Source organism: Necator americanus, chromosome X (genome assembly GCF_031761385.1).
Source record: "Necator americanus strain Aroian chromosome X, whole genome shotgun sequence".
Taxonomy (NCBI): domain Eukaryota; kingdom Metazoa; phylum Nematoda; class Chromadorea; order Rhabditida; family Ancylostomatidae; genus Necator; species Necator americanus.
The window spans coordinates 10424157-10437992 of NC_087376.1; the positions used below are offsets into that span (position 1 = coordinate 10424157).

General features: G+C 42.6%; 4 protein-coding genes across 4 annotated transcripts; all 4 read right to left on the bottom strand.

Annotated features, from left to right (window-relative positions):
* Positions 1 to 8973: 8973 nt before the first annotated feature.
* RB195_022192 (uncharacterized protein) lies at positions 8974 to 9501 on the bottom strand (the record flags this gene model as incomplete). Its single annotated transcript, XM_064209234.1, has 1 exon — positions 8974 to 9501. The coding sequence occupies one exon, from the start codon at positions 9499 to 9501 to the stop codon at positions 8974 to 8976; it is 528 nt and encodes a 175-aa protein (XP_064065115.1).
* Positions 9502 to 10418: 917 nt separating this feature from the next.
* RB195_022193 (uncharacterized protein) lies at positions 10419 to 11469 on the bottom strand (the record flags this gene model as incomplete). Its single annotated transcript, XM_064209235.1, has 3 exons — positions 10419 to 10535; positions 10999 to 11261; positions 11328 to 11469. 3 exons carry the CDS (start codon positions 11467 to 11469, stop codon positions 10419 to 10421), a joined length of 522 nt encoding a protein of 173 aa, XP_064065116.1.
* On the bottom strand, positions 10864 to 11283 carry RB195_022194 (uncharacterized protein; the record flags this gene model as incomplete). Its single annotated transcript, XM_064209236.1, has 1 exon — positions 10864 to 11283. One exon carries the CDS (start codon positions 11281 to 11283, stop codon positions 10864 to 10866), a length of 420 nt encoding a protein of 139 aa, XP_064065117.1.
* RB195_022195 (uncharacterized protein) lies at positions 11296 to 12573 on the bottom strand (the record flags this gene model as incomplete). Its single annotated transcript, XM_064209237.1, has 2 exons — positions 11296 to 11486; positions 12462 to 12573. The coding sequence occupies 2 exons, from the start codon at positions 12571 to 12573 to the stop codon at positions 11296 to 11298; spliced, it is 303 nt and encodes a 100-aa protein (XP_064065118.1).
* Between the last annotated feature and the right edge of the window lie 1263 nt (positions 12574 to 13836).

The window sequence follows — 13836 nt, forward strand, 5'->3', positions numbered from 1 at the left end:
AGCAAATTAGATTTTGCAGAATCTGCAGAATCAGAATAGTCAACGTTAGCCGAAGCAAGCTACGAGACGCACTAGCTTCATAACGCAAACATCTTTATAGAAAAGTGGCGAAATTTGTGTCTGCTATGTAGCAGTAAAGAAAGAAGGAGACATGACTCCTTCATGCTAGCGGTCCAGAAAATACAAAATAGGTAGCTGTACTCGATATGCAACGAAATATAGCTATAACCGTCGAGCCCGCCACAATATTCTAGACAAAACTTATCAAGACAAATGTGATTTACGTATATTCACTATTTCTTTTAATGACTTTGCTAGAATTTACACTGTTGACTGTGCGCCTCAAGAAAGGCTAGGAATCCAGTTCACTTGTGCTTGTAAGTAGAAGATCTACAAACCATCTTCAAAATCTAAAAATTCCTTCAAAGTAGTATGAAAAAACCAACACAAAATTTGTCATATTCTTATAAAAGGGTTTGCGTTGTAAGCTATGAACTGGGTCTCACAGTTTGCTCCTGCCAATGATAATTATCCTATACATTCGGAAGTTTCCAAGAGTCTGTAAGATCAACTTCGCGATATATTATAATAATAACAAGCTTGTGAATAGACAAGCACAGAATGTTATCCTTAAATTGCAGCCCCTTTCAACTCCACTGAACGATCAGCCTTCGGAGTAAATTAGAGAATTAATGAATTAGGGTTAGTATCATCATGCTATATAATAACGCGCTTAGTCCGTATGTGTGTGTTTGATTGTTTGTTTATATGCGTGTCACGAAAATACTCCTTAATGATGCAAAACGTTGAGGTGCCGAACCATCGCCATGCACCTGAGTGGCGAACACTACATTGTACCTTTTCACCATTGTCCAAACCCAATTAGGCAGCATGTATGTTAGCCTTGATAAGGCAAGTTAGTTTCTCTCATATGTCAGTGAGGGTACATAAACTTTCATGTGAATGTATATTTCCAAATTTGCAAACTATCATGCTATATAATAACGGGCTTATTCTAGCACCTGTGTGCGTCTGTGTATGTGTGTCTCACTCACGAAATTCCAAAAGAGAGGGAGACGGATACCATGGCATCGCTCTGGTGCGCTGTAGCCCCAACGCGGTAAAATTGGGTAAGGCGAGTACTACGGCGTCGAATTCGTGCAACGAAGCCAGATACCTGTAAAATGGGGTGGGACTGGTCTCACAGGATCGGAATGGTCGCCGGTGCGAAAAAGCTATAGAGCGGGGAGAGACGGCTTCCACTGCGTCGGATTGGTGCCCCAAGGCGGTAGAATGGGTTTCTATGGTCCCTTCGCATATCTATTTCCCAGCATGTCTCCCTGATGCTGCTAACATCCTTTCTTCAAAAAAAGGAAACGCATGTGCTGCTTAAATGCAATACATAGTAGCCAACAGTTTACGCGATCTGACGTAGAACGTTACTTTTATGTTTACGATAGTGATATTCACGTCTTCATGTTAGCACATCATTCTTTGCTAGTAGCTGAGAACGGAGGAAACTCATATTTCGAATGATGTTTCCAAATTGTGGAAGTTTGAGAGAAACTCAGATGTAAAATAAAGATTTATTGTTCTCCAAATACAAAACTGAGCGTTTAGGGCAAATCTTTCATCTCTGCTTAAATTTTCGGGTAAAAAAATGAAGAAAGCGTTGATAGAAAAAAGCAATTGTAATTTTACAAAAAGGTCGCCACAGTTATTCCTTATTGATCGGTGAAGGCGAGCGAAGCGAACACCAAAAAAAACCTGGAGTCCGGCTTTAGCCGGACGTTCAGACTGGTATAATATAATAGACTTTGAGATCTTTACAACAATGACCTGACGGGTGCGGGGGTGTGATCTACTGCGACTCGGGACAAAAAAAAAACAGTGACTTGTTCTTGATCTTGCCCAAATATGTATCAACGTTTTTCCTAATTTTTTTTTGCAAAAAATAGTTTTTTTTTTTCAGTATACGAGATTGGGACTATGGTCAATGATTGAATATGATGCTATAATGTATCCCAACTCGGACGTTCAGGCAAGGTACAAATAAATAAAAATAAATTTACGGCATTTACGCACGTTGTGGAGGTGATTTTGGCTATAAACACTGAACATTACTGGAAGTAAGTGCAGGAACTTTTTGAGGTTGAAATGGACATTTATAAATTTGGACCAAAAAAACTTAGAAGAAAAATGGAGGAAGAAAAATAAATTATTGAAGGTTTTGCGCCGTAAAAAAGCTGAATTAATGTTTTAGAGGTTCTCTGCTTTATTTTAAATTTAGTTGGATTAGCTTGGAGATTCAGCAAATTTTCAAGCTTCTTCCCAACTACCTTCTGATGGAACACAAAAAAAGCTTTAAAAAGTAGATTTTAAAAAACGTCCTTCCGTACAATGTGCTTCAGAGCGAATAGGTTTTCATGAAGTATACGCTGAATTACTGAACATTATTCAAAGTCATTCACATCCTGACGCCAGCAAAAATCCCATTTTTGGGACTTTTCCTCGTTGCGCAACTACGGTACAGCGCTCAAAAAATCCGCCGATATTTTTTGATACAGCAGCGAGGAAAACCTTTAATTCCAAATTTTCATCTCTGTAGGTGACCTGCCTCCCTTTGAAGCTAGTTGGATAAAATTCAAAACTAGGAAGGAAAATTTGCTACTTTTCTCTGCTAAGTTTCAAAAAAAATCTAAAATAATCTGAGTTGGAGACACCTAATTCCTAGTTTCAAATATGGATAACGTTCATCTGTTCAACCGTGCAAAATTGTTTTTCATGAAATTTACTGTGAAAATCGTTACTCAGCAACTCGTGCGGTCAACTTTGCACGAATTTTACTCCTTTTCCTGGGTACAGATGCTCTTTTGGCATTTAAATGGCGCCACAATTCCCTTTTGAATGGTCGTCATTGCTGGACGAAAAGCTTCCTTATTTGGCTCTTCTACGCTGAATGCAAATATGTAGTTTCCATCAAGATTCGACCTCTTTTTCAAAAGAGCAAGGATTCGTTATCCGTTATATGAAGACGTGCATAAAGTTTCAAAAAGTAATCATTTGCCACCTTAATAATTACTAGTACAGATTTTATCAATGTACTCGTAATAGCATCTAAATATACAATAACAAGAATCATCCACTCTATCTGCAATAATTAATTCACAGCATTCACTAAATTGTGCAAGAATGTTATCTCTGCAAACACGCTTCTACTCTTTGGTATTCTCATACTCCTGTCAGGTTCAGAACATTTCTTCTGTCATCTATCTCCAAGAGGATATTCAGCTTTACGGATACTGTAAATTTAGTTGACAGCAACGGAGAAGTCAAACAAAACAACATCAGTTTGTTATTCACATTTTTTCAATACAGCTAAACAAGATTCTGAGAAAACTTCGTTTCACTTCATTGTCTTCGCAGAGAATTTCTATTATGTTGTTGCTCAATACCACTTATATTTAATAGATAGTTTTTCTTCATGCTAAGTTGAGTTTCATGTGCTAGAACTCACACGTTTAGAATTCTTTCCTGACGATAAGTATTCCACACAATGTGCTCTACTTCATACATTTCTCTATCATTGGAGGAAGGAAAGCGGTTCATTTCTTTTCTTCATTCAGCTACATATTATTTATTCTTTTCCGCAGACTATATACCTCGCGTTCTAAAATGCCTCAACATCGAACACCTTTCTTCTCTCTTTCGCTTCGTTTCCCTGCTGTTCTCCTCCTTCCCTTCACCCTCACACCCTTCGCCCTCCTCTCTTTTTTCCTTTCTCACTCCTACTCCTACTCCTCCACACATCTCTCTTCCTTCGTGCTCCCCTACCCCACGACGCTCGTATTCCCATCCACCATCTTACGGCCTTTCTGTAGTAAAAAAATCCCAACGTACCTTTGACTCTGATACCGCATTGGACAATATCAAAGACAAAAACACTTGAGTTCTACAGAATCTTGCACAGATTCCATATATTCCTAGTTTTCAGCAAACCATTCAAGTTTAAAAAAATTGTGTGGAGTGCAATGCATAATGCGCTGGGAGATCCCAATTCTTACTTGGTTGTACTGCGGAATTTCGTTCGTTCGTTCAATTTGTTCACAGTTCATCTTACTTGATTTAAAGGCAGCATACCACGAATCTGGGGTTGTACGGATGTTAGGTGGAGTATCCGTATACAGGGTTGTAGATTATGGAGACCGGGGTGGTTCCGCTCATCTCTCGTTGAATCACTGCAAGCAGCCGGCCCCTGAACACTGTTTTGTACGATGCTTTCTATTGCAGCGCGCCACCCTTGCACGCGTAGCGTCCCTTACTGCCTATCGGGGCAGTCCGAATTGATTTTCGACGAATCGCAGGGCGGAGGCGGCGCAAGGGGTGGAATGTTGCGAATGGCGTCGTACAAAACAGCATTCTGGAAGCAGCTGTTTGCGGTGATGCAGGAAGAAATGAGCGGAACTACCTCCGTCTCCGTAATTTACGACCCCGTATATGGATACTCCACCTGAAATCCGCACCACCTCAGATTCGTGGCATGCTGCCTTTAATCGGCCGACTGAAATTATCACCTGCCGCGAACGCCCGTATCTCCGCCGAGATGTGTCGTCCTTGAGCATTGCTCTGGCTGGTATTCTCGATCTTTTGAAAGAGCTTCCACAGAAACAATCTATTTGTCACTACTCCATATCCTGCGTCGAGCGAAAATTTACGTCTCGCCTGAACTGCCTATCCAAGCCGAGTGTTCTTAGGTCCTTTTTCATCACCTCAATCTGGTACCTCCGTTTCCAACCAGATGTCCGCTTCCAACAAATTCCATCCGGGAGGATCCTCAGAACACTTTAAACAAAGCGGTCTGTTTTTGTCCCAGCAATGTGACAAAAAAGCTAAGACGGTTTTCTGTATCCATTGTTGCCGGCGGTGTCAGATATTGATGCTTTCCAAGTGCCCTCCGCTAGCACACCATACCCACTTCCGTGTGAAGATCTTCATTGTGACATACCTTAAGCCAGAAGTAGCCGAGCACCCAACTATGCAACTTCCTTTCCGTGCAATTAAGCTCCTCCATCACCGAGGACGGTGCTATCCAAGTCTCCTATCTGTACATCATGATAGGGTGGATAGCGGATAGATAGGTTCGCAGCTTGACTTTTTTGGTTCGGAACATCTACGCTGTATATCACTCTCACAGCTGCGGTTGGTCTTAATTATAAGGAACAAGGAGCAGATCTCATCTCAACTCGATTGGCTTCTCGTCTACCTCATGCCGGTTGAAGGTCTCAAGAGTACCTATATGTATTTGCATTTATCAGGACGTAGACGTAGTCCAGAATGAGGCCAGCTTTGATGCAACGTTGAAACATGCTGATCTTTCGTACTGCTTTCTGCGGATATAACAATATCGTCAGCGCACTTGAGAGTCTCGATCAAGGGCGTCCTGATGACGATACCTAACTACTGTTCTTCCCTTATCTAATATTCTTAGTACGATGTCAATGGCAAAATTGAAGATAAAAGGTCCTGCCACTGCCCCCTTGTCTTACTCCATTTATCGCTTCAAGCAATGTTGTACATTGGGCTGATTTTTGAACTGCAGTTGTTCGTTGATTCATGTTAACGAATGGACGAACGAACTTTCCTGATATTTCATCCGCTAGGGTCGCTCTGAGAATATGATCTCGATGTAGAGAGTCGAAAGCTCCTTCAAAATCCAGAAAAGCTCGCTGCATCGGCTTCAAACATCCCATATTGCGATCACTCTCCTGACGATGAACACCTGGTTAATCGTAGATCGGCGAGGACGAAACCCAGCTTGCTCGTCGCGCGTTGTTTCTTTGCGAAGTTTAATAAGTTGGTTCAGGATAATCCGCTCCAAAACCTTGTACATAGCACATGATTCCATGCTGCAATAAGATTCCTCTATGATTTTTTAGATTCGTTATTGACAATTCCTTGTTGAGTGGAATTATGGTAGCGTGTTTCCACGAGTCAGCTATCCTCTCTTCGAACAATATTGAATGGATGATCTTCGTCAGTTCACGAAACCTAAGACAAGGAAGAGATTTCAGCATTTCTACACTAATTGTTTCGTTTCCATAAGACTTTCCTTTCTTCATGTTTTGGATACAGAGCAGAACCTCCGACTCTGTAGGTGTTTCCGGTTTGGTTTCGCTGACTGCGTATGTCGCTAGACGAGCTAGAATTCAGAAGCTGGTGACTGTTTCCGGTTCAGCAAGGTGTTTAAGTGATCCCCCTGATTCGAAGAGTTGCTTAACCGACAGCCTCTCCATTGGCGATGTTGAAGTCTGGGAAGACCTTTTCATCGTGCCGCTATACTGATTTAGTAAAATATAGGTTTCCTTAGGGCTCTTGTCCACCTATGTTTTCCAAACTCCTTCGCTCATGTTCGTTTCTGCAATGTTAACGCAGCTTTTTTCTAATACACTTCTCCTGGATGAAATCACCAGAACCGCGGGCGGTGCGCACATAATTTTATGTGGATGTTGTCTGCAAAGATTAAAAAGCGAAGTTTTTTCTCGGCTTAGAACCGGGAGCGTTCCTTTTGCTGAGACGTAGATACACTTTGTGAAGGAATTTGCATCCTAAAACTTAATCGTGGTCCGCTCAACCACACGAACAGATACCCGCTGGCAGAATTTCGTTCCGCACTCTTCACACACACTTTCAGACCTGCCAAGTCAATCTTCGATCGAGAAGAAACTTCTCGATTTGTTTTTATGGACCCGTTTCCTGAAGTTCGCATATGTCAACCAGACGGTGACCGTTATCCGAAGTGCGTTTCACGGGATAGTGCCATTCACCTAGAACAGAGGATTGTTGTTCAAATCCTAAGTTCGCATTCGCGTCGATGTCGACCATGTTAATTCCGGCTAATACAAGGTTTTTGGTCTATACACTCTTTCTTCTGGTCGAAATGTAATGAGATTTGGTCGAAAAACATGGTCAAAGCAAAAAAATTTTATAACTTTATGAAAAATGGAAGGGTAACTCTGCGAACGACTTTTTTGTATTGTTATTGTAATTTAACTGTTTCCAGAACACCTTGAAATTACGAGTTTATCCCATTTCTCTTCCAATCAATCCTCGAACCTACAGAGTTTGAGAAAGCGTTACGCAGTTTACAATTAGAAAGCGACCCATCCACACTTAGCAATCACATGTGTTACTATTTTTATGATGAACGGAAGGAATCACATCCTGAGGCTATGCTGGACGTACTTTGCAAACTAAATCCCTGAAATTTTCACGAAGAGGTCAGAAAGTGACATGCTCCATTCCCACTTCAACTCGAAGACGTATAGGACAACGGGTGCCGTAGATGAGGCGATTCTCAGATGCAGGCTACGTTGACGAAGTTCTGTTACTAATACTTAAAGGACAAAAAAAGGATAAAGCGCATGGCGTTGATCATCACCAATTACAGCACAATACCGAGATGCGCGTTTTCGTGGCTGTTTGGCCACTTGTTAGCTGTTTGGTTAGAAGGTAAGGTTCCTGTAGTTCCAGTGTTTTTTATTCAAATCGTGTTAGCTGCAGGTAATAATCTAACAGTAGTGGCGTAGAGAGTGCAAACAGCCCGATCGGATGGTCTCTCTCGCTTGCAATGTTGTTTTTTAGTACATGTATCATATCAACGCTAAAAAAAAAGGTTTACAAAAAAAATTTAACGCCGAACCGTAGAACTCCATAAATTATCTTTAGAAATCCAAAAAATTTGAAAGAGAAGTGACGATAAGCGTATGTGAAAAGGTCAACTGGCAGTTTCTGTAGCACAAATAAGCTGTATCAACAATGTTCTCAAATATCTTAACAAGTTTTGTCGTGCTCCATAAATCTTAAATGGTAAATTTGCAACAAATAGAAAAGTGATGAAATCGATGATTGCTGAAAGTATCATTAACTGTGTCTTTCTGTTTCGCATTCGTGTTCGTATTTGTTGCATATGCACCGTCGCGGAATGCTTCACGCTCCAAACTCGTGGACGCTCTTTCAAGCCTTAACGCAAAACTAGGAAAGGTCACAGAAAAGGAGTACAGGATTGGAAGATTTGAACTAGAGGAGTGAAAGAAAAACAGCAATTGTCCCACCGGGGTGTTGTCCGCCACTGGAATCTCTCATGGAAATTTTTTTTCATGAAGAAAGGTGAACATGGGAGTCCAACAATCTCCAAGTCGTCTCTTCTTGAAACGTCGGCATTTGATAGTGTATTTATGTTTTCTTAGTATGCCAACGAGGTTTAGGTGAAACTTTTTTATTGGCCTGACGTTTCAACAAACTCGTCTTTTTCAAAGACCTGAAAATGGTTCGAGGTCTTTGATACCATGCATATCCCATCAAATTCCTCCTCTCTCCTCGCCAATCCTCGATATTGTTCCAAGTACACCACGCAAGATCTTAAAAGGAAAACAACTGACCAGTTTCACCAACGAGCGGGGTTGGTGAACCAGCGTTCTTAAAGACTGTCACCAAGGCGAATGAGATTTACGCACTGTGCAGTATCCTTAAGTACTGGTGTCTGGATAACGTTAAGGAACTGCATGTGGGGCAATCTTATAACTCACAGAGAGTTACGAACGGCAAGAAGTCATCGGTAATTGATAAGCACTCATTTTTGTTATTCATGGACGGATTCCTGACGGAAATCCAGAATGCTTCCAATGCCTTCCTAGCAGATATTTCTTTCTCGTGCGCTAATATCGTACATTTCATTTCAAACTCATATCCATCATGCTTATCATTTTTGTGGCGCCCTAATGGTGTCATCGAACTCCCTCGCCTTTCACCAGCCAAATGTTCCTTGATACGCACGTTCAGCATCCTTCCAGTTTCTCCAATATAAATGGCGTTGCACATTAGGCATTCTATTTGGTAAATAACTCCGATGTTCGTGCAATCAGCGGTCTTACCGAATGGACAAACCACGCAACATTCTGACACACATTGCCTATCCTAGAATCTACTGCGAACTAACTGTCGCTTGATGCTGTCGTTCGGGATGTTCACCAACACAACATCATTTTGCGGCTGTGCTCTCAAAAGAGTCCAGTGTATAGCAGCAGTTAAGGAGTGAGAGACGAAGGGGATGCACAAAGGAATTCTACCTTCACGTGGGATCCTCACTGTGTTGTTCGTAGTTCGAGATTGAGTGTTAGATTTCAATCTCGAGTACCCGTTTGAACTAGCTATGCTTGTGGCTAGTTTTAGAGATTCCTCCCGTTCTCTATCCCCTGTGCACATTGCTGTTGCTGTTTTGACCATATTTCGGATAATTGCCTTTTTCATGATATTAGGATGGGCTGACTTTGCGTTTATCAGTATGTTTTTCGAGCTTTCCTTGCGATACCATTTCACACTTGCAATGTCATTGTGTAGTTTTATTTGAGCATTCAAATAAGGCAGCCAACCATCTTTTGGCTGTTCTTGAGTGAGTTTTATGTACTGCGATCGTTCATTCAGAATTCTAAAGCATTCGTCCATTTCGGATCGCTCTGATGTTAAAATGAAGCAATCATCGATTTAACGGCAGTACATCTGTGGAAGACGTTCTATCACTGGCTATTCTGCTCATAAAGCAAACGGCAAGAACTGAAGCAAGCCTTTGGCTCATAGCAAATCCTCTTATTTGAAAGAAATATTTTCCTGACCATTTAAAAATATTGCACTGGAGGCATTCGTTGATCAGGATCATTATGCGTTGCTTGCTTAGACCAAAGATTTCTATGGATGCAGGCTACGTTGACGAAGTTCTGTTACTAATACTTAAAGGACAAAAAGAAGGATAAAGCGCATGGCATATAAGCAAGTGCTTCAAATACAAGTGCTTGAAAAGCAGAATTAAGGTTGCATGTAAAATATAGTTTATTACAAACATCTTCCTCCCAACTGTAGTTGAGAAAGTTTGGAAATATTCAAACTTCTCTGAAGTAGCACTTTTCTACTCCAAAACCACATACATTTGTGGACAAAAACTTCTTATTTGCGAAATTTTGACGAAAACCACTTGTCGTGAGGCATCTTAGCTCTGAGCCTTTAAGGAATAACTAGTATTCGTATTTTAGGTTAAAAATTCACATGAATAAAACTTGTTGACAAAATGTTGCTTATACTTCGAAAGAGAATCTCTCGCGCTACAAGAAAATCTTATTTATTTCTTTAGTTTGCAAATAATTTAATCGCCGTGTATAGAGAAGAAGCAATGGTTGATAGAATTGCCCGCCGTAGGTCTCGGGGGTTCAAAAATGGCAGTTTTCCGATCGACCCAACATATACTTCATTGTTGTTTCTCCTATAGTTCACTAAATTTTCTGAGCCTCCTTAATGGTTTTTTTTTTAATGCTTCTTCTTCATTACGCTCTTTCGTGTCTCCTTCTTCCACTTTTTACGTTCTTCATGTTTCATTTGATAAGCTCCATATACTGCACAAGTGTCGTGAGCAGCTCTAGCAGCTTTATCATTTCAATAAAATGCAAAACGTAAGTAGTGTTCATCCATTTCGTCCACACGACATCCCACTGAAAGAATAGGATTCAGTGGAGTTTAGAAAATCGAAATATTGTACGAGTGTCTTGTCACCTTGATCACCTTGACCTTGACTCACGTTGATCTTCGAACTGTTCGAGCGGGCGCCAGTAATTCTTCCATTTGTCCCGATCGCTTGCCAGAATCGCCCAGTAGTTCCTCCTTTCGCATGGGACACGAAGGTCATAACTTTCTTTGAAGGACTTTCTGAAGGCTATCGGGTCGGCGGTCTTCCTGTAGTGCGCTTAATATCGGGAAACCCAATCGCTGGTCCAACAGTTGTCGTTGAAGCGCATCAAGTCCTGCCCAATTTATTTTACTTTACTTGGCGAACGCTGCGGCGTCTCTAATCTTTGATCGCTGACGTAGGAAAGAACTTCGAATCTCTTCACTCACTTGTGTGGAGCGGGATACTCCTAGCATCACTCTCTCAATTGCGCGTTCAGTGACGCTCACCGCGTTTTCTTCCTGCTTGCGAAATCCCCAGGTTTCCGAAGCATGGGTCAAAGCAGGAAGTACGGTGGTGTTGAAGAGGTGAGCACGGAGCCTGTTCCTGGTCTTCTTCACTACATCCTCGATGCTCTTGTACACTCCCCAAGCCGCTCGTCTCCTCCTGCGCAGCTCTGGGGTCAGGTCGTTCATCATGTTCAGTTCCCGACCCAGATAAACGTAGCTGGTGCATTCGGATATGTTCGTTCCGTTGAGCGTGAATGGGGCATCTGAGACCCATCCATTGCGCATGAACATCGTCTTTTACAGATTCAGCTGAAGATCGATGCATTCACATGTTTCGTCGAATTCAGTCAGCATTCCTTCCGCTTGGCTGATGTTAGGTGTTGTTGGAACAATGTCATCAGTAAAGCACAAATGGTGTAGCTCCCGACCATCAACCTTCACTCCCATGTCATCCCATTCCAGTTTTCGCATTGCGTTCTCGAGAGTGGCTGTGAATATTTTAAGTGAGATTGTCTCCCTCTTTCGGACCTCTCTCCTAACATTAATGATAACATTCTTGTAGAAGATTACAAATTCTGGTCGTGAAGTTACTGTACAACTCTCGATGTACCTTTATGTACTGAGTAGGAACGCCCTAGTTGTCCAAAGCTTCCATGACCGCTTCCGTCTCAACTGAGTCAAAGGCCTTCTTCAAGTCGACGAAGGTGAGACAGAGCGGCATCTTGTACTCTTGTGATACCTCGATCATTTTCGAAACAGTGCGAATGTGGTCAATCGTGCTAAATTATATTCGAAATCCTGCTTGCTCACATGGATGTCCTCCATTGAAGACTTTTTCCATCCTATCAAGTATCACTCTTGTAAATGACGGACAGTAAGCAGATTGGGCGATAGTTGCCGATATCATGTGGATCTCCCTTTTTATACAACAACACGGTCTTGCTGGTCTTCTACTATTTAGGAACCTTGCATTTCGACAAGTAACGTGTAAAGAGCCTCGCCAGGGTGTCGATCAGTACTGGTGGTAGGTTCTTCAGTTCTGGTCTTATTCTGTCGGGACAGGGTGCCGTACGACTTCTTAGCGACATGATAGTATGTGGTACTTCAGACAGGAGAACCTTCTGGAATAACATGTCCGTCTTCCCTCAGATGGTGAGGAAGGAAGTGGACATGGCTGCCGAAGAGATCAGAGTAGAAGTCGTGGCCTACTCCATCTCTTCCTTTCTCGTTGCTGTAGTTCTTCTATCTGGGTTCCAGTCTGCCGTCATTTTTATATTTTTTAGTTGTAATACGATTGGCGAAGTTCTGACGGGCATAAGGAATGCTCTTACCCGCCTCTGCTGTTTCAGCCAGTACTACTGCTCTTCTCTCTTCAAGGTCTCCTTTTATCGCTTCTCTTCAACGCCTCGTGAGCTTGAAGGTGAATTCGTGGTTTCGTGCAGCTGGTACGGCTCAATGCTGACGCATCAGCTCAAGAGACAGGCGTCTCTTGGTGGTTTCAAAACTCTCAACTTCCTTCGTGCAGTCGTCCAGGTGTTCAACGAGCCGGTCATATTCCTCGTCTGTGTCGTCCATTGCGGAATTTTCCCAAAAGCCAGCTAGCGTAACGGAGAGATCTCAGTTAATGGTAGTTCTGGGGCTTCGCTCTCTCAACCTAGCGGCTTTCGCTTCTCTCCGTATGAAGGAAAGTCTTCTACGGAGGATGCGATGGTCCGATCTCGCATAGAATTTTGGCACAACAGCGACTTCTGTCAGGTAAAACCTCTTGGTGACGATGATGTGGTCCACTTCATTACGGTACCCTCCACCAGGTGACTCCCACTTCTAGCGTAGAGAGGAGGGTTTCTGGAATAGCGAGTTCCCGTGGGTAGTCTTAGTCATCATGATAAACTCGGAGCCTCTCCCCTTGTCTCTTTCCATTGTAGGCTTGGGCCCCATGTAAAGTTCCTCAGGCGTTTTTTTGGCATTGAAGTCGCTAATTATGACCTTGTAGAAGGCATGATCTTCTCGGTAGAACTTCAACTACATCAACAACTCTACTGTTGCACGTTCCTAAGAACAGTTCTTCTCCAGTTTCATATACGACGTTGAGAGGGTGGCGTCGTCTCGTTCCGACCAGTCCGATGACGTCGTTCTAAATCTTCTTGACTTGCACCATCAGATCTTCGATGGCCGTTTCCGATGCAAACGTACGTGCGTTATAAGTACAGATCGCCATCTTAGTCCTTTTCCGTTTCGGTAGCCTATATGGCTCCTGCAACCCCGTCTTTCTTGGCGCTACCGTAGCAGGCTTTCCTCCGGAATCAGGGGACTCTTTCCTATTGCTGTGACGTGCATAAAATTTCAAAACCCATGGGCAGGTTGCGAGCCTCTAGTCCTATGAGTTTTTGGGAGAACGTCGCGTTCTCCCGAAGTGGACATGTGGAGCTTATTGTAAGCGACTCCAAACTGCCTCTCTTGCTTTTTCCAGCCACCTGATTGCAGGTTTTTGGCCGAACCAAGTACAAGGTAGCGGGGTACAAGTATGTCATGAGTCAGTCCTGGCTCAGCAGAAACAGGGAGCCTATCCCTTGAAGCCACCTGCGTCTCTGGGCAAACGCAAGGTCGCTTTTGGACAACGATTAGCCCCCTATCCGCCACCCGAGGACGCCCCACGTAGCCTCGCGACTGACCCTCTAGTGAGGGAGATCCGTGGAAAGTGTCTTGTACAGAGAGAAATTTTCAATTAAATCAAATATTACGTGTTGTTGAGACATTTTGTTTTTGTGTGCATTTTTGATTTCGAAAAAAAAAACTCATTGCTTACTCTTATTCTCTCAAATTACTTATTTGGATACA